A 19,143-nucleotide genomic window follows, 5' to 3' on the forward strand; every position below is an offset into this window, starting at 1 on the left:
TACTTGTAAGTGGGCACCAGGCAGGATGGGTGCCCACACCTCCCACGGTCTTGGGACACTCCCGGGACCGCAGGCAAAGTCGGGATAACTGAGCAACCAGTTATCCCGTGAAAATGTAGGGGCCATCCCTGGTTGCCCCCGGGATCCCCTGTGCGTCATGTGGACACACAGGGACGACCTAGGAATTACTATAGATTTAGAAGTCTTGTGTAGACATGCCCTAAGTGTGTTGGTTGGTAGGCACACCCGGGACATGCGATACTTTGGATATCCTGGTCATTGAGGGTTCTAAAGGTCAGGAACAGTTCTTAGAGTTGAGCCTGGAAACAAATCAGTGATGGAATGAAAGCGTTCTCTGTTTCATACAGCCAGGCCCAATTAGACTGGCCACAAGAAACTTTACATGCTTGCTTGTGTGCTATTGCAGAAAAAGTTAAGAAGACTACGTTTGCTGTTGCTGAAATATTTGAACAAAAATTGGGAGCACGAGAAAGCACCAACAACAGATGAAAGCAATTAAGTCCCTAAAGTATGACAGTGTGGGAGTAACCATGTCACATTAGGCCAGGGTCATTTCAGGAACCTTGCACATGTGCCAGAATGTACGACAGAATGGCAGCAGAACTTCTGTTAAAAACACACAGCCTGTGAGTTCCTACAGTCATCAGTACCAGCAATTAAGATTATTTGAAGGATTTTGGCCTACCACTCCAAAGTAGGGGGTTGGTGTCTGTTCCTTTAAGAGCTCCAAAAGCAGGGCACCACTCCATGGCTGTTGTACTCTTCCAACAATGCAATGTTGTTATCAGCCATGCTGTGCAGATGTGGAACATGTACATGTGTTACTGGGTAATTGCCACAGCACCACAGATTAAGTGCTAATTAAAATATCACTTCAAGCATGCTATGTTTCAATGGAGGCAGTTGCCTGATTCAGTCAAGCATTGAGTGATATTGTTTATTACATTTATATCCCACCTTTGTTCCTCTAAGGAACCCAGGGTGCTAATACATGATCCTCCTCCTCTCCATTTTATCCTCCCAACAACAACCCTGTGAGGTAGGTTGGGCTGAGAGTCTGTGACTGGCCCGAAGTCACCTAGTGAGCTTTCATGGCTGAGTGGGGACTGGAATCCAGATCTCTCGCTTCCCATTCCAGCACTCCAGCCACTACACCACACTGGCTCTCAATATGTTAGGAGTGATGTACCTGCATGTGCCAGAGTCAGCCCCCACTTATGTTCCTGAGGGCTCTTAAGGAGACAGGAGCCCTGGCCAATTACAGCACCCCAAGCTTTTCTCTGTAGTGCTCAACTTTAAACAGTGCTGTAAAATCAGAATAAAGCGCTTTAACTGCTTTAAAGCGCTATAAAACTGTTATAAAGCGCTTTAAAGCAGTAGTGTAGATCCGGCCCTGGTGTCTTCTAGATGTGTTGGACTTCATGTTGGCTGGGGATTATGGGAATTGTACACCGACAGATTTTGAAGGCACCAGCTTGAGAAAGGCTGGAAGCAGTGGAGGCTGGTGGCACCGATGTCAGTGGGGCGGTGAACCCACTCCAGGTTTCAGTCAGAACACTAAAGGAGCTATCTAAGGTGCTTCACACTTTGAATAGCTCCTTTAATGTTCTGACTGAAACCCAGAGCAGATTCACTGCCCTACTGCCACTGGATCCATCAGTCTCCACTGGCTGGGAGAAAAAACCAGGTAGCGATGTAAACAAAACAATGTTAAGAACATAAGAGCAATGCTGCATCAGACCCAAGCATCCATCTAGTCCAGCACTCTGTTCACCCAGTGGCCAACCAGCTGTCAATTAGGGACCCAGAACCAGGACACAGGTGCAACAACACCCTCCCACCCATGTTCCCCAGCAACTGGTGTACATAGGCATACTGCCTCTGATACTGGAGGTAGCACATAACTATTAGGACTACTAGCCATCTCCTCCAGGAATTTAACCAATCCCCCTTTAAAAGCAATCAAAATTGGTGGCCATCACTACATCTTTGGTAGCGAATTCTTGTAACGTTATACAAGAATGATACTGCTGGATCATTTGATCTATATCAGTGCCGGTATTTACAGAACATCACTTACAAAAACAGTCTCTGGGTTATATTCACATCAAATGACACATACTCTCTTGTCCGACTTCTGTTTCTTACCAACATGTTTTGAGGGGCTAAAAGGGACAAGAAGTTATAGAAGGAGATTTTGCAGATTGTACTATGACTCCAAATAAATGTTATGCTCCTCCATATAGGAAACTCCCTACAGATACAAAATTTATTTTTTGTAGCTTCTTTTTCATATGCTGGGTTTGTATATGCAGAGTGTACAAACACATATACATACAGAAGCATGCTGTTTATGTGAAGTCATGCAGGAGACTTTTCCCACACAGAAACATTTCGCTTTTATTATTGTTTTGCATTTTAGATTGGCAGCTGCTCTGAGAATTGAATCAAGAAGGATGTTAAATAAATAAAATGTGATCATGTGATTCAAACACCTATGGTCTAAGGGGATACATATAACTACTTCCATTGCAAGTGCAAAGTGAAAGCCCTAAGCGTGCATATAGCAACATTAGCCCACAATATTCTAATCCTGGAGTGGGCTCATTTTCAGAGCTGGTAGGTTACTTTAGAAATACAAGGAAGCCATAATACATGACTGCTCAAAGGTATTTGGAATCACAGGCAACTTTTTAAAGTAAGCTTTTTCTGACTCGGGTGCTCACTAAAGACTGAAAATTTAGAAGCATACAAAACAGCAAACAAGTTAACTTGTGAAACTCAATTTTAATTTTAATTTTTGAAGTGTAAATGTCCAATTACAAATAAATAATTCATACAATATAACTCAGTTATGACAGACACATTTTCAGGCAGTTCAGAATAACAACCAAGATCAATGAATTTACATTAAATAACCAATTACTATAACAAACAACTGGTCATCCAGTTACTTTTGCAGCTTGGTCTAAATATGTGTACAGCCTTTTAAAAAGTTCCCTCCTTTTTTTTTGCCAGTTTAGAAGACAACAGATGCAAACAATTTTCTTACAAGCCCAGAAGAACACACACATTACATTTACATAAAAATAATAATAAAAATAGTCAAATGGGTGAAGGGGAAGTCTAAAGCAGAAAGAAAAACCAAGCTTGTGCATTTTTGCAGCAAACAGTTATTTTCTAAGAATTTCTATTCTGTTGAATTTGCTGCAGAAGTTCTCAAGTTATACGATGAAACACCTTTGTGTTTAAACTGCATACATTTTTCTTATCTTTATTATAAAGTCAGAGCCCATAGGAACATTTACAGGCTTCATTTTGACTTTTAATTGCACACTGCTTTTAGCTTTAACTTGAGCAAAACATTTGACTGCTAAAAAGCAGCTTCCCCTTGAGGTAAATATATGCATTATCTGTAAACTGCAATAGCAGCAGCAGTAAAACCACTGAAAATTGTCTCCTGATATAAAATGTACAATCACTGCCGCTTAAGTCTTTTTGATGGAATTTGCATGGGGTTCCCTCACAAGTCTTGGTGAAATGAAATAAGGTTGGACAGAAGCAGTGTTTACACAATTTCTTTCATATGCATTCTCTTTCTCTCTCTCTTACACACACACACTTTGCTTCTCCTTGTTGCAGATACATGCAAAATCTGAGGCCACAACGTTTAGATTTAAACCCTCAACTATTCCAAAATGTTAAAAATGACACAGACCTTGGCATTCTTAAAAGTTTGTTTACCCATAGTTATTTAAGACGACTCCCTTCACACAACCACAGACAGCAGCTACATTCTTATAGTTAGGTTGTACACCATTGCATGACCTGATTCCAATGGCAAGACAACTGGGCAATGAAGAACCACGTGATCACCCCGTCCACATGATTGCATTATTCACCTCATACCATGAGCAGCATAGAAGTGCACCAAAGAGAAGTAGGTCCCCCATGGCAATAGGTGGGTGTGAAAGAAGCCTTAATGGCCTTTAAGGCCGAAACCAATCTTTCTAACTCTTTTTTTAACTGGGAAATGTCAACGATGCAAGAAGTGGTCTGAGGCAGGCATGCGCAATGTGTGGTTGTCCAGATCCCATCATTCTAGGGCTGATAGAAAATGCAGCCCAACAACATCCGCAGCGCCACACATTCCCTGCTGCTGGTCTAGTATACAGCAACTAGTATACAGCAAGTCTATGTAACAATTGCCAGATTTTTTTAAAAAAAAAAGTGAAAAAAGCAGCCGTAGGAAACTATGATCTTAAGCAGAGAAAGGCTGGGTGAGATGGGGGATCGCTGAACCCTTTCTCCTCTAGCCATTTTCCCATTCAAGATCTTCAGAGTTCTTTTTCAAAAGATATTTTTTCTACCTATGGATGTAAAAGGGGAGGGGGGGTTTCAAGCAAAAAAGGGGGGATTTGCCACTTGCTCATGTTTGCAGCCTTTCACAGCAGCTTTTCATAAAAAATAATAAAAAGGGAAGTGGTTAAACATACATACATACATACATACATACATAAACACACCTGCCACATAAAGTCTAGTTTTGTTCTAAATTATTGTTAATCTTAACTTTACTAGAGGCTCTTTTAGTAGTAAACTCTTAAAAGTTCAAAGGCTACAAAAGTGTGTTTTTAGGTCTAGTTGCTAAAAGAAGAAAAAACCTACTTTTGCTTTCTTCTACCTCCTGTCTCCCTGCAGAGCATATAGCCAGAGGGTTGAGAGAATGCTCCTAGTTCAAAGGAAAAGAGAAAAATGCAGCAAGAAATTCCTGCATTTTAATTTTGGTGATTTAAAGACTATATATGGCCCATAGTCTTTTCACTTTGGTTCTCTGCCTTAGTACCTGAATCTAAAAAGCATGAAGAACCCACAAGCATGGAAACCATTCAATGGAAATCATGAGACATTCTGTGTAACCACAAGTTAGGCCATTTGGTTTTTTCACTGTGAACAAGAATAGCTATCATATATAAAATTCCTCCAATGGAGACTGCAGTAATGCTCAGAAAATTAATTTGCTGTGAGAATTCTTAAAGATATGGTGTTGGTAGCAGTTCAAAATCTCTAGCAATATTAGTGGCAGGGAATGACATGTAACCGGGGGGGGGGGGGGGGAAACACATAAGAGAATTTATTTTTCGATTCTGTCCCAAATGTGATTAAAGAACTGCACAATAACTTTAACACAGCTATGGAACTAGATATATATGAAATTCAGACATTTAAGAAGCATCAATTATCTGCAGCACCTGCCAAATATTGGTAGTTTGTTTTTTCAAATGAGTTCTGACTTCCAAAGGAACGCAAACACCATAGCTTTTAATTATATCCAAAGAGAATTTTGGAAAACGAACAACAAAACTCTTCAATTTATGATTTGAATAAGGGATCATGTATCTCTTAAAAGTTTAGATAATTCCAAGGAGCAATTTCATTCCATAGCGTTAGAAGAATAAAATTCTTAAGTGCTGAAACCCAATGCAACACCCTAACAGTATGGTTGAGTTGCCAAGGAATACAGCAATATATTCCTTTACTGAGACAAATTGTTTAAATAACCTACTAGACACTTTGCTTCAAAACTCCATAGATGAAGAGAAAGCATCACTCTTATGTACATCCCCCCCCCAAATATTAAAATTCTAATTGAGATGCAATAGTAAATTTGTTTCCCAAATTAAAGCTATTGTTTCAAGTACTGGATGGGCACAATCCAGTCAAAGTTAAGCATTTATAAGTCCCAGTGTTTTCAATGAGAAACAAGCGTTTAATTCTCCACTGAAATCAATGGGTTTAAAAGTGCTTCATGTTGGCTGGATAGCATTCAACGTCTTCTCAATATCCAAGATATAGATCCAAGCCTGTTTTTATAGGAAAGGAAGTAAACCCTTTCAAATTAAAGCCTCGTCTACACTTGCAAAAATAATGTTTCCTAATGTTATCTTCTATATTTTCAGCCTGGCCATAGCAATACATTTTTTATTATATTGATAAAAAGAAATATGTGGGTTAAACAAATCTCAACAGTTTTCTAAATTTAGAACTTACAAAGTACCCCAAACTTTCAAGAAAGCATCATAATCGAAAACTCCATGAAACTCAGATGCACACACAGAACTACGTGTGTGGGGGGTGGAGTGTAGCAACATCTTTTGAATGTCAGGAAAAGCACCAGACGCTCATCCCCAGAGTCTGTGCAGTGTTCTCCCCTGTTCTATGGTCGGCCTCTGCTTCAGCTTCTACAGAGCTCAGTGTGCGCACCAAAGCAGACAGACCGGAGCCAAAAGCTTCACGGTAGTATTTATAATGGACTCTATGATGGAACTTGTTTCCAAATTAAAGATTTTAGGCACAACAATAAAGAAACATCCAAACAAATGTGATTCAGGTTATGACCTCAAGCACAACCTGAAATGATGTTTTATAAAACAAAAACAACAAAAACTGAGTTTTATGTTCGAGTAACTGTGCTCACAAACAAGATTCCAACATGTGGGTAATTAAAGAAGACATTTCATCATCATTCGTAACAACGTCTTCCAAGTGCACCACAAATTTATCATGTACTAGACTCCCGCCCCTTATCCCTCATAAGAGATATCCAAAATCCATTTGGTTGGGCTTGTGCATGGAAAAATCATAACAGATTGTGTTCTTAAAATATTTGGGCTTCAGCTAGGCTTGAACTGGACTGTAACTGTTGATTTACACACACACACACACACACACACACACACACACACACACACAGCGCCTGTATGGTAAAGCAGATAAAATCAACACAAATAAAAGTCCTATTTTAGAAAAAGGACATTGCCAATCAGAATGCAATTCATTTAAAACTGAGTTCTCACTAGTTTTAACAATTCAATTTCTTTATAAAATGGCCTCAATACATTTTCAAAAGTGAACTACCTCTGTTAGGCAGATTCATAGGTGTTGGAGCATACTTTGCATGACTAAAGCCTCAATACAGCCTGTTTTGCAGGTATGCTCACATATATACAGTGCTTTGCCATGACCATTTTTCCTTTTTTCAGATAAAAATAAAATATATATGTAGGAGAAAATTGTCAGGCACGTACTTCAACTGTTATTTTATAGAGTCAGAATGTCAGACTATTTCTCTTGCAATTTTATACAAAACAATTGCACAGCAACAAATAATCTGGTCTTCTGGCCAACAATGATTTTCACCTATAAGTCATTTCATTGTACATAATTTCACATTGATACCTCTTTAATATTTAAATAGTTATGTAGAAAATGCCCCCCCCCAAACTAATAATTTCTTTTATAGCCAAGTTTTCCCTCTAAATAGCCAAACTTCAAAAAGTTACAAACAGAACATTGTACAGAATTTATAAATCAGGTTTAAAAACTTGAGGCTTCAAAATCATGTTCGCCCAAAAGGACTTTTAGGAAAATCCACACACTGACAAGGTAGCAGAAGAAATTGGAAGAAAAAAATAATGGAGACAGACACAGGTTTGCTGCCTTTAACAGTTTACTAATCCTGCCAGTTAAAGATGTTGATATTATCAGAAGTAACAGCATAAGCTGAAAGTGAGTAAAGGTGTTTTTATGTTGGTCCCAAGTGATGAGACATGTGATTCAAGTATTTCCTATTTGATCTGAGCTCACCATAGCAAAGTGGTGCAAAAAAGAAAAAGGAGGGGGGGAAAGGAGCATTATTTGAGTTTTGTTCCATACATTCGATTAATATCTTCCTGGTAGTGTGCAGTAAGCTCTTTACGTTTTAGTTTGAAGGCATCTGTCACCAAGCCTGTTTCTGGGGTCCAAGGTTCAGGGCTCATCCGAATTTTGAGTGGGACTTCAAATTTCTCCAGATTAGCTGCAACAACAGAAAGATAGATTTTCAAATTGTAAAATGACTAAGAATGGGCACTGCAGAGCCCGGATAGGAAATCTCTGGTTGACAAAGGCAAGTGGGGAATGAAGCTGGCTCACTGGGGAGCTGCTGTTTGAAGGCACTCTTGGCTCCTTGAAGCAGGGTTTCTTCAGGGCTTTGCTCACTCCACACCTTGCCCAAGAGGGAAAGATAAAAGCTGAGCAAAGCCAGGAAAAAGAGAGAGAGAGAAAGAGAGAGAGGGAGAGAGAGAGAGAGAGAGAATGAATGCGAGTGTGTGCTGCATGCCAACAGTGGCCCCTTCCACTGCAGGCTTATGGCCCCCTGACATCCTAGCCCAAGGCCAAAAAAACGCCCCTACCCCTGTTATAGAGGTTTTAAAACCACGCATGGTCTTGAAAGGGAGAAGGAGAGAAAAAGAGAGAGATTCCCCCCACCCCTCTTAAACAATACTAGAAGTTGAGATCATCCAAGGAAAATGACTGGCAGTACATTCAAAGGAGACAAAAGAAAAAAACGTTTTCATACAAGGCATAATTAATTTACAGAATTCCCTCCCACAAGTTGTAGTGATGGTTTTAATACACTCCTGGAGGATGGACGTAATAAAGGGGGTAATAGTCCTGATTTGCTATATAGAACCTCCTGTTTCAAAGGCAGCATATTTCTGAATACCAGTTTCTGAGAAGCAACAGCAGGGGAGGGCTCTTGTCTTCATGTCCTGACTGTGTGCTTCCTGGAAGCACCTGGTTGGCTGGTGTGGGAAACAGGATGCTGAACTAGATGACCCTTTGGTCTGATCCAGCCGGGCTCTTCTTGCGTCCTTAAGATTTGTTTTAGCAACCCCCCACCCCCTTGTGGTAATGGAAACAAATCTAACATCTCAAGAAGATCCTTCATTTTTTCTAATGGTTTCCTTTAATCCACAACAGTCCTGCATTTTTAACATTTGTTTTCCTGGAGTAAATGCAACACCTTAAAGAACGGCACAAAGGACAGCTGTACTTTGCTTACCTGTCCGAGCAGCCTCAGCTAAAAGCTTCTGTACTTCCTTCTCCATTTCAGCACTGTTACATATCTCTTCCATGTTGCCTTTAAATCCTTTCTTTCGTGCTAACTCTTTAAGTTCTTTATGGTTTGGCACAATAAATCCAATGACATAAGACTGGAAACTGAAGAAGAAGAAGTAATATATGCACAATTTCATACCAATGTCTAGATTTCCAGTTTGTTTTATGTGACTTTTTAATTTCACTATACATTTATTTCACTAAACTTCTCTGCAGGAATATAATGCAGCGCATATTAACTTTTGCCACAGGGTGCCACTGCAGACAGCATCCCCATGGTAAATCCACACTCCCCCGCTGTACTATTTACAAACTCTTCACACATTCAGTGAAGCCAACACAGATGTAATACTGATGTCAAGAACAGCAGGCAGGTCACCAGTTTCTCCTCTGGCTGTCTTAGCCAGCGGGCCAGAGCCAGTTAGCACGTATGATGTAACCACCTGAAATTGTGTGATCTTGAGGCAGCTCGGGCGCTCCCTGTGCTCAAGGCCACTGCTAGGCCCTGCTAATTGTGATGAATGATTACGGCTGGATTTGGTGAGAAAGTACAACTCCCTTCAGGGTGGGGAGAACTCCAGGGGCACTGGCCCGGGACTGGCTGCCTGAGATCTGCCCTGAGTTGCCAGGGCTGGGAGATAAAAGGGGTGATGGAAGATGGCTTAGCTGTCTCCCACCTTTGTGTGTCAAGTGGTTGCGAACTGGTGAGTTCTTGACCCCTGGTTGAGACTCTATCCGAGGAGACCCTTACTTCGGTAATATATAGGCTAGGTCAGTTAGTTTTATATTGTTTTGCTTAGGATACTGAATCAAAGGGCATGGCTAGAAGAGGGGGGGTGAGGGGGATGGTGTCGCGATTTTATAATCGTGAGATCGTCCCCCTCGTCTACACCTGGTGCGTGACATCGTGGCTGCCATTTTGGTGTGTTTTTTTTAAAAGGGAAAGGAGTGCACGAGCGCTCAAATGACACATAAGGTTTTTTTAAAAAACAACAACAACCTTGCCCTCCCCCCACCCCACCCGATGGGCATGGAGCTCCTGAGGTGCTCCATGCCCAGCTCCCAGCTCCTTGCATTTACTCGCGAGTAGCCAGGACAAAAGAGCGATGGTGGACCACACGTTCTCCGGTCTCGGGATCATCCCGAAACCACGGAAAAAATTGAAATTAAAGGGTAGGGCGATATCCCGGGCCAAGGGAGGGATTGTCCCTCCCTGCTCCCAGGATGCCCTATGTGTCTTGTGGACGCACAGGGACGATCCCGAGACAATCCCCATCTAGACATGCCCAAAGCTTCTCTGTTTTTCCTTGTATAACCCTAACATCCTTTCCCCCTTCTCTCATTCTAATAAACTACTTATCCACCTCTAGAACTGGGGGTGCTTCCTTCTGGATAAACGTAGGTGCTAAGTTCAATGCCTTGGGGCTGAGCAATTATCTATCATGTAATATTTGGGCTTGGGTGGGTGGACCTAAAACAGCGGGTGTCGGTTTGAGCCTGTGGTTTAGTGGATCCTCAAGCGAACCTGAAGGTCCGACAGTCCTCTGGCTCAGACAGGGTTAAAGGAACCAAGGGGGCTGTGGCAGCCTGATGACTCTTGAGAACTGTGGGCCTACCCTTCAGGGAGTTTGGAGTGAATTATCTTCTCCCTTCACAACTAAACCATAGCTTGGTGCTACAGGACCAAGTCTTTAAGGATCCTCAGGCTCGTGCAAAATAGAAAGCAAAAGAATAGGAAATAGCTCCTTGTCTGAAGGAAGAAGTTATGTTTCCCCTTGGCTGCTAGATGGACATTTTTGTTCAATCTTTGGGTGTTACTGGGGTAGGGGGCAGAGAAGATAAGGAACAGTGAAGACTTGCAAGATGAGAATTAACAAATGAACACAAGATTAAACAAACTACCAAAACTCAGCCAGGCAGCAATATGACCTCTTTCCTCAGGCAAGAAGCTGTTCACTACTGAACTCTTTTGGCTTGCTTGAGGGCTCTGCCTCAGTCCTGGAAGGACAGGGCAAGGCAATGGGTAAGCCAACGCTTCAAGCTACTCCTGTCATCCCTGCCTGATGGGACAGTTTTGGGAGGGAGAACTTCTGATTCTAATGCAGCCTTCCTCAACTTAGTATCTTTTAAAGGTGTTGGACCACAACTGTTGGCCACTGACCAGCACATCTGGAGAGCACAAGGTTGAGGAAGGCTGTTCTAAAGCAGAGGGTTGGGGAACCTCAAGCCTGGGGACCAAATCCAGCCCTCCTGGAGTCCCAATTTGGCCTTCTGGGATTCCCCAGTTGGCCCACCCCGTCTCTCAATCACTGGATGTTCCATGTTTCTTTCCAGGGGTGAGGGGTTCCCATTCTAAAAGATTGAAATACCTCTCCTAAGACTTAGTTGTTGGCAGTAAGATAAAGCCACAAAATGCAGATATTGTTGGTATTTTCGCCCCTCCTCCTTTGCCCACCATTGGAAGGCAGCCTCTAAGAGCTTCTCCCAAAGTGAATTCAACACTATGGCTGAAAGAAGTTCTCCACCTCTGTTCTAAAGAGGCAGCTTCTAATGTGAGCAACTGTAACAAATAGCCAGGCTCTAAGCTGGGGGGTCTTATAAAGGTTCTGTCGATTCAATGCTTGCTCTTCTCTTGGAAGAAAAACAACCCATCATTAACTCACCTACTGAAATAGTTAGACATGGATATTTCTGGACAGGAACTCAGAACTAGCTTTAAGAACCTCTAATGCTGGTTCATTGTCTGGTGATAAGTAGGTAAGAAGGAATTAATGCCTGTCATCTCCTGCAGAAACTATGCATATTCAAAAGGGTGCGTAATTGCTTTTTAGGTAAAAAGCACAGAAAGGTTTCTGGAATGCATGTGTTGCTTTAGCGCAAACAAATAAAGGTTACACTAGCTGTCTTACCTGCTTGCATATACACAAATATTATCTACCAGTGGAAGATTCTTCAAAGCTGCTTCAACTTTACCAAGAGAAACATATTCTCCTGCTTGAAGTTTTACAAGATCTTTTTTGCGATCTATAGGAAAGAGAATTAAAATGTTATATCCACTAAAAGATCAGAACACTTTATAGATGACTGGAATTACATCCACCTTAACCCTTCTGTTCATTTCCACATTAGGGCATTCTGAGATTTAACAATCTAGGCAGAACTACTTGGCCTAACTCTTACTAATTTCCTTAGCCTTTCAACAGGTCAGTCATGTGTTGGGCTTTTAAAAGTTTATATGAAATTAATGACCATTAGATTGCATTGGCTCTCACCACCACAATATTCATAAACATGTGTATATTCGTCAGACAAAACTTATTCAGCTATTTTCCAAACTTAAAAAATGAAACCAGAATAACTCTAAATCAATGCATGTTTACTTGGGAGATAGTGCCATTGAATTTAAATAAAAATGTCACTGCAGTGTTCTGATCACATTTGAAATATGAACTTTTAAATACAAAGAGCTTGTTCTGATTATTTTATGTCTTCACCCATTAGTAGCCTGGATAGTTACATTTGAAATATGAACTTTTAAATACCCAGAACTTGTACAGGGAGGAACTTTGGCAGGAATATCATGCCAAACTTAATGACCTGTAAATCCCACTGATTTCACTGAGCCTATACTTAACTCTTCATTAAGGCTGCAGTCCCAGAGAACTCCATAGGAACTGCTTCTAAGGACAGGGTTCCTCTGGCAGCCACCCAGCCATACTGTACCCCTACTCTGTGAGTCTGCAATCCTGTGGATATGTATCTGAGACGGAGCCCCACTGAATTCAGTTGGACTTACTTCAAGGTAAAAACACACTGGTTTATGCTGTAAATGCACAATATTCCAAGTAAATGAGATTAATAGAGAAATGAATTAATGCAGTAAAATTTAACTGGGGAAAGAACTTATTTTCAATATATTAATCACATAGAAGAACCACATCCATTGGAATGAAAGGGTATTGTGACAAAATAGTAGGTCAGTCAAGTATTATACGGCTTAACTCACCAATAATTTTCAGACACCCGTCCGAATGAAATTCCCCAATGTCTCCGGTGCAGAGCCACCTCTGTCCATTGTCATCTATCCTGAAATCATGCTGTGTTCTTTCTTCATTTTTGTAGTAGCCCATAGTTATGTTTTGACCTCCAATAACAATCTCACCTCTAGGATATGGTTTATCTGTGTTGAAATATCCACCTGTAATCGAAAGTTTGCAAATTAGGGAAGTTTAATGTGCATTTTTAAAATGAAGGAAAAACAAAACCCACAATATATTAAGCTTTTTTTCAATCACAACACAAACTGTATAATGGACATACTAATACTTATTGAGGCCACAATGGCTCGTGCATTGAGGATGGGAAGAACAAACCTCTGCCCTGACATCCTCTGCTGGATTGGCTACTAAGCATTCACAAAAAGAGGATGCTATGCAAAGGATTCCCAGAACTACATCTTTGTTAAGGCAACAGCTGAGGCTGAGGGGACAGTTCTCAACACTGAATTGAGAGACATGTATGCAGCACCCCACAGATGAATTGTTCTATCACCCAACACTGATCACTTGTTTGTTTGCTAATAGACTGAATTAAGCCTCTGATATCCTAAGCACTTGAAAGAAATTTCAAAAGGAACTGACTTGTTTTACAATGTAAGTGGAAGCGGCATTCAGATTTCCTTTCCACTACATCCAAAATGCTCAGATAATTTATTTATTTATTACATTTCCATACCGCCCAATAGCCGGAGCTTACCATGTTAAAACATCTCTTTCACTACCTGCAAACCCCAAATAGCCCTTTAAAACAAGCATGGGCCACCTCTGGCCCACAGACCACACATGGCCCACAAAGGCTCCCCATCAGACCGACCAGCTTCTGCCCCAGGCCCTGCCCCCTCCACCAGCAGAGTAAAGCTCTTGTCTCCAATCAGCAGCTGATCGGAGAGAAACATTTTTCCCTGCTAGAGGAAGGGGGCAGGGCCTGAAGAGGTATCTGCTGAATGGTTCAGTTCTGCTTTCTTCTGTGTAGACCTACAGAAGCTTGCCCTTCTTTGAGTAGACACGTTGCTCATGCTTGCTTCTGAATAGAGAACTCAGTATTTGGGATGCTTTTGAAAGTGCTGTTGACTGAGTAATTCCTGCCTTCTTGTGAGTCAACATGCTGTGCATGCTTACTTCTGAATAGACATGCAGAAGCTTGGTATTTGGTATTCTGAGTTACCTTAAAATAGGTAAAAAAACCACATGGTGACCTGCCCACTCTGTCTTTGGCCTTTCCCACAAATGGAATGTGGCCCCCAAGACCTTTCCCAGATTAGAATTCGGCCCTTGGACTGAAAAAGGTTTCCCAACACTGTTCTAAAAGATATGTGTCAATTTACACGTCTCAACAGGCAAAGTATGGCTTCCACAATCCTGCAAATCAGATTTGTAAATGAGAGCTTGAGCGTGATTTGCAAAGCAAACTTTGCCAGTGTGGACATAAATAGCAGCCTACTTTGTCAGATGAGGTGAGGGGCACTTCACAATTATTAAGCAACATGGAAACACATGAATGCTGTCATTATGGACGGGCAAAAGAGACGTGTTTTCTGGTATGGGGTTATGTTTCCCAACATAGAGGTTAGTGTGTGTGGTGGCCCTGAAAGTGAAGCCTGGCAACAAGCATCTAAATTCAATACTATCCACTGTATCACGCAGCTCTCAGCGTGCCAGTTCAACGGACCTAGTGTTCTACATTTATCTCCTTAACAATGACTCACAGACTTTCCATTTTGAGGCCCAAGAATAAACAGAATAAAAGAGCAAATAGAATTTATTCTGAACTTTGCATTCTTTAGTAACATTCTGGAAGTAAATTTTTAAGGATGACAAATCTTTCTGCGTCTCTCCCTTAGTTAATATTTGTTTACGTAGTATATTTTAAAGTGGGTATCATAATTTTAAAAAGAAGCAATAATATATAGTGGACAGATAAAAAATCCAAACTGCTTAAAATAGAACAAATACGCAGAAAATATTGCAAATCTCTCATCTTGCACTTTCTTTGAAGAGCTTTAGTTCAAACTTTCTGGGCACAATATGACATAACATTTATTTATTTTATTTATTTATTTTAAAAAAAACCCAGCAACGCATATACATATTCTGTTGCCAACTTTTAAGTTTTCTGGACATTTGCTTCCAGCTTTGAACTCATCACAAGTGCTGCTGCATGTTCTTTGAAGAAGGTGTTGTTATTGTTGTTTTTAAAAAAGCTGCTTCAATTAATTAGAGAATGATTCAATAATGAAGACAATCCCAGAACAAGCCCCAAAAGGTAATTACAATTCCTTCTTCAGACCTGTGGACATTCAGGAGAATCAGTGCTACAACTAGAACTCAAACATAAAAGGGGGGAAAAGAAAAATCCAAAACTAACTCAGCCTAAGCATGTGCAACTAAAACAACTGTGTATAGCAATTTTAGAGTATAAGTTCCTCGGGGCAGGGGCCTGACCTCTTGTACACTGTAAAGTGCCATGCACACTGATGGTTCTATATAAAATGAATAATAATTTTTTAAAGCCCCGCTCAGTAGTTTGGAGAAGGACAGCAGAGGTGAGAGACTCACACAACTTCGGTCCTTCTCCAGGATACAGACAGGACCCCATGCCCCTCGGTGTATGCCAAGGTTGGTGGAAGAGTTGGGATCTTATGCTTCACACAGGAATCATCACTCTTTCCAAGTTCTCTGCAATGCACAGAGGCCTTGCGGGAGGGGTTTTAAGTGCTGGGGAGGAGTTGTTAGCCGAGAGAGAAAGGAAGTTCCTCCTGTTGAGGAGTTTTGCAGACTTCTGCCACTCAGAGTTTCCCCAGTAAGAGATTATTTGAAACCTCTTTCGCCAACAAATCTGCAGAGGAGAATTTTTGGTATCAAAATAGCTTTAGTTCTGCTTCTTTCACAACAGAGAAGTGCCGACATTCTTTCATGGGAACTAAACTCGCCATAAAGTCCAGCCCACTTACCTCTCCTATGTGTAGGTACGTAAGAACATAAGAAGACAAGAAGTGCCCTGCTGGATCAGACCAAGGGTCCATCTAGTCCAGCACTCTGTTCACACAGTGGCCAACCAGCCGTCGCCCAGGGATGAACAAGCAGGACATGGTGCAACAGCACCCTCCCACCAATGTTCCCCAGCAACTGGTGCACACAGGCTTAATAATAATAATAATAATAATAATAATAATAATAATAATAATAATAAAATTATTTCTTACCCGCCTCTCCCTTTGGATCGAGGCGGGGAACAACATTAGAACAGGAATCAATACATCTTAAAAAATCATGATTTAACATTGATCTGGATAGGCCTGCCGGAAAAGGCTAGTCTTTAAAGCTGCCTTAAAATCACACAGAGAGTTAATTTTACGAATCTCCTCCGGCAGGCCATTCCACAATCTGGGGGCGACAGAAGAAAAGGTCCTCTGGGAAACTGATGTCAGCCTAGTTTTAGCTGACTGAAGTAAGTTCACCCCAGAGGACCTGAGTGTGCGGGGCGGACTATATGGGAGAAGGCGATCCCGCAGGTAACCTGGACCCAAACCATTTAGGGCTTTAAAGGTGATGACCAACACTTTGTACTTTGCCCGGAAACTAATTGGCAGCCAGTGGAGTGATTTTAATGTTGGTGTAATGTGGTCACCCCTAGGTGTACCGGTGACCAACCTGGCTGCCATATTTTGAACTAGTTGAAGTTTCTGAACTAGGTACAATGGTAGAGCACATTTAGGTCCACGTTAGGTCCTAGTTTAGTCCTCAGGGAAACTTTATGAAATAGTAAAGAAAAACTGTTCTTAGTTCAACAACTTAGTTCAATCAAGCCTTCAAAGGCATCTTAAAGATTCACTGTATCATGGCCACATTAGGATATTTAAACAAGGCATTTTAAAGTTTGTCCTGAAAGGAAAGAAGAATTGTCACATACTGAATAAAGTGCCATTGAAAAAGAACTTCTTACCTTCTTTCCAGTTCTCTAATTTGATTTCACAGCAAACCAATGGTGCCCCCACTCTGCCTGTTGTGTAGTCCCAAACTGAAATTTATGAAAAGAAGGCATCACTACAGAACCCAATATAAACTTCTCCTATTAACCTTCAAAGCTTTTCACGGTCTAGCTCCTTCCTATCTCTCCTCTCTCATCTCACACTATTGCCCCGCTCGTGCTCTTCGCTCCTCTGATGCCATGTTTCTCGCCTGCCCAAGGGCCTCTGCTTCCCTTGCTCGGCTTCGTCCATTCTCTTCTGCTGCCCCTTACGCCTGGAACGCTCTTCCAGAACATTTGAGAACTACAAGTTCAACCGCAGCTTTTAAAGCTCAACTAAAAACTTTTCTTTTTCCTAAAGCTTTTAAAACTTGATGTTGTGCAGACTTCTACTGTTACTTTCTACTGTTAGTTTTACCCTACCCTGTGCCTGCTTACCCTACCCTGTACCTGTTTGCATTCTCTTCCCCTCCTTATTGTTTTACTATGATTTTATTAGATTGTAAGCCTGTGCGGCAGGGTCTTGCTATTTACTGTTTTACTCTGTACAGCACCATGTACACTGATGGTGCTATATAAATAATTAATAATAATAATAATAATAATAATTAAAAACTCAAAGATGGAGCCTAGAATCAGTTTTATTCTAATATTTCTTTGAATAGGTACCTGTGTGCAATACCAGTGATGTTTTGAGACATTTTGGGATGAAATACCATCAGTATGCTAATAGTCCTGATTATATCTCTACATTCTGGGGGGCTGTCTATACGTGTTCAAAGCCCCACGGTGGCTGCAAATTGGCACTACGTTAGTTATATGATGCAGATGCAGATTCGCAACCACTGCGGGGCTTTCCTGCGAAGCTGTGCTGTTAAAAAGTCAAGGACTTAAACCGACTTTTTCATTGGGAGCAAGGTCACCCCAGCTCTTCCACTGTCTGACCTTGCTCTGTGGCCGATCTGGGGGCATTCCAGGTGGATAGTGACCAGCGATTGGTCACCAGAAGCCAGGAAAACGTGTGTGTGTGTGTGTCTCTAGTACCCGGTTGACCGCTAGAAACCCCGCATTCCGTCCTGGCGTTAGGATTACCCAACGCCACCCTGCAGAAGTGACACCGTGGAGTTTAGGAGGGACGTGGCGCCAACTCGGTGACATGAAGGCAGAGCCCTGATTGGCATTACACCTTAAAAACCACTTACCTTCGGTTATCGTTCCAGCCCCAGAAGATTCTGTTAGGCCATAGCCCTGTCCCACAGGGCAACAAAAACAGATGTTCATAAATCGCTGAGTGGCTGCAGAAAGCGGAGCCCCTCCACACAACAAGACCCGAATCTTTCCACCAAGGAGCATCCGGACTTTCCGGAAAACAAAGCTAAAAAGATAATATATTTTTATTGTTTAACCAAAAATCACCTAAAACAGCACATGCACCCAACTAGAAAGCCCATAAATGCCTTTTCCTTTGTGAAATGACTTTTTTCAAAGAATATGCAGCACATCCTTAGGTATGTTTATTGAGAAATAAGTCCCAATGAGTTCAATAGGACTTAATCCCTAGCAAGGGTACATATCACAGTCAAGGACTGTTAATAGAATAGTGTATCTGCCATTACCTTTTAAGAGTTCTAGCTGGCTTTGTTTGTTGGTTAGTTTGTTTTTAAACAGATTTAGCAAACATGGGATGAAGACATATTTGTCTGTCCATACCACCAGGTTTATGCATAGGCGGCCTAGCCCTGACCTTTGTGGCCAGCTCAAGGTTTCTGTTTCTCTCACTGATCCAGCCATTTGGCCAACTCCTCAGCAGCCCATCTACCTCCGTAAAGCCTTTACCCCTCTTGAGGAGAAAAAAAAACAACTCGTTTACCTACCTGTCACACAGTGGAGTACTACAGCCTTTTGAAAGCTGATCCATTTTGTAATTATAAGCTAATATAAACAGATTACGTTGGAAACTGGACATTTCATTAACTCGACTCATGACATTTTTGTAGATTCGATCCATGATTTCCTAGTTATAGAAATGGATTACACACATCAACCAAAGGAAGATAACAATGTGCAATTCATTTAGTTTAGAGCATAAATCTGTGAATGTATAGTATTGTTTAAGATTAGATCAGATCTTAGATTTCTCCGAAGGATCAAGGT

The 19,143-nt window shown here is 41.4% G+C and overlaps 1 protein-coding gene across 5 annotated transcripts in view; it reads right to left on the reverse strand.

Moving 5' to 3' along the window:
- Window positions 1-2,793: 2,793 nt before the first annotated feature.
- ACSL3 (acyl-CoA synthetase long chain family member 3) overlaps window positions 2,794-19,143 on the reverse strand; it is a 59,596-nt gene continuing 43,246 nt past the window's right edge. For all 5 annotated transcript variants that reach the window (XM_063132223.1, XM_063132222.1, XM_063132221.1 and 2 more), the window contains 7 exons: window positions 18,864-19,003; window positions 18,192-18,364; window positions 16,966-17,040; window positions 12,971-13,162; window positions 11,874-11,988; window positions 8,909-9,066; window positions 2,794-7,879 (listed from right to left, as the gene is read on the reverse strand). In XM_063132223.1, coding sequence (XP_062988293.1) covers window positions 7,716-7,879; window positions 8,909-9,066; window positions 11,874-11,988; window positions 12,971-13,162; window positions 16,966-17,040; window positions 18,192-18,364; window positions 18,864-19,003 — 1,017 coding nt within the window. In that variant the 3' untranslated portion in view covers window positions 2,794-7,715. The remainder of the gene's footprint in view (window positions 7,880-8,908; window positions 9,067-11,873; window positions 11,989-12,970; window positions 13,163-16,965; window positions 17,041-18,191; window positions 18,365-18,863; window positions 19,004-19,143) is intronic.

The sequence above is a fragment of the Elgaria multicarinata genome, chromosome 8 (assembly GCF_023053635.1).
Source record: "Elgaria multicarinata webbii isolate HBS135686 ecotype San Diego chromosome 8, rElgMul1.1.pri, whole genome shotgun sequence".
NCBI lineage: Eukaryota > Metazoa > Chordata > Lepidosauria > Squamata > Anguidae > Elgaria > Elgaria multicarinata.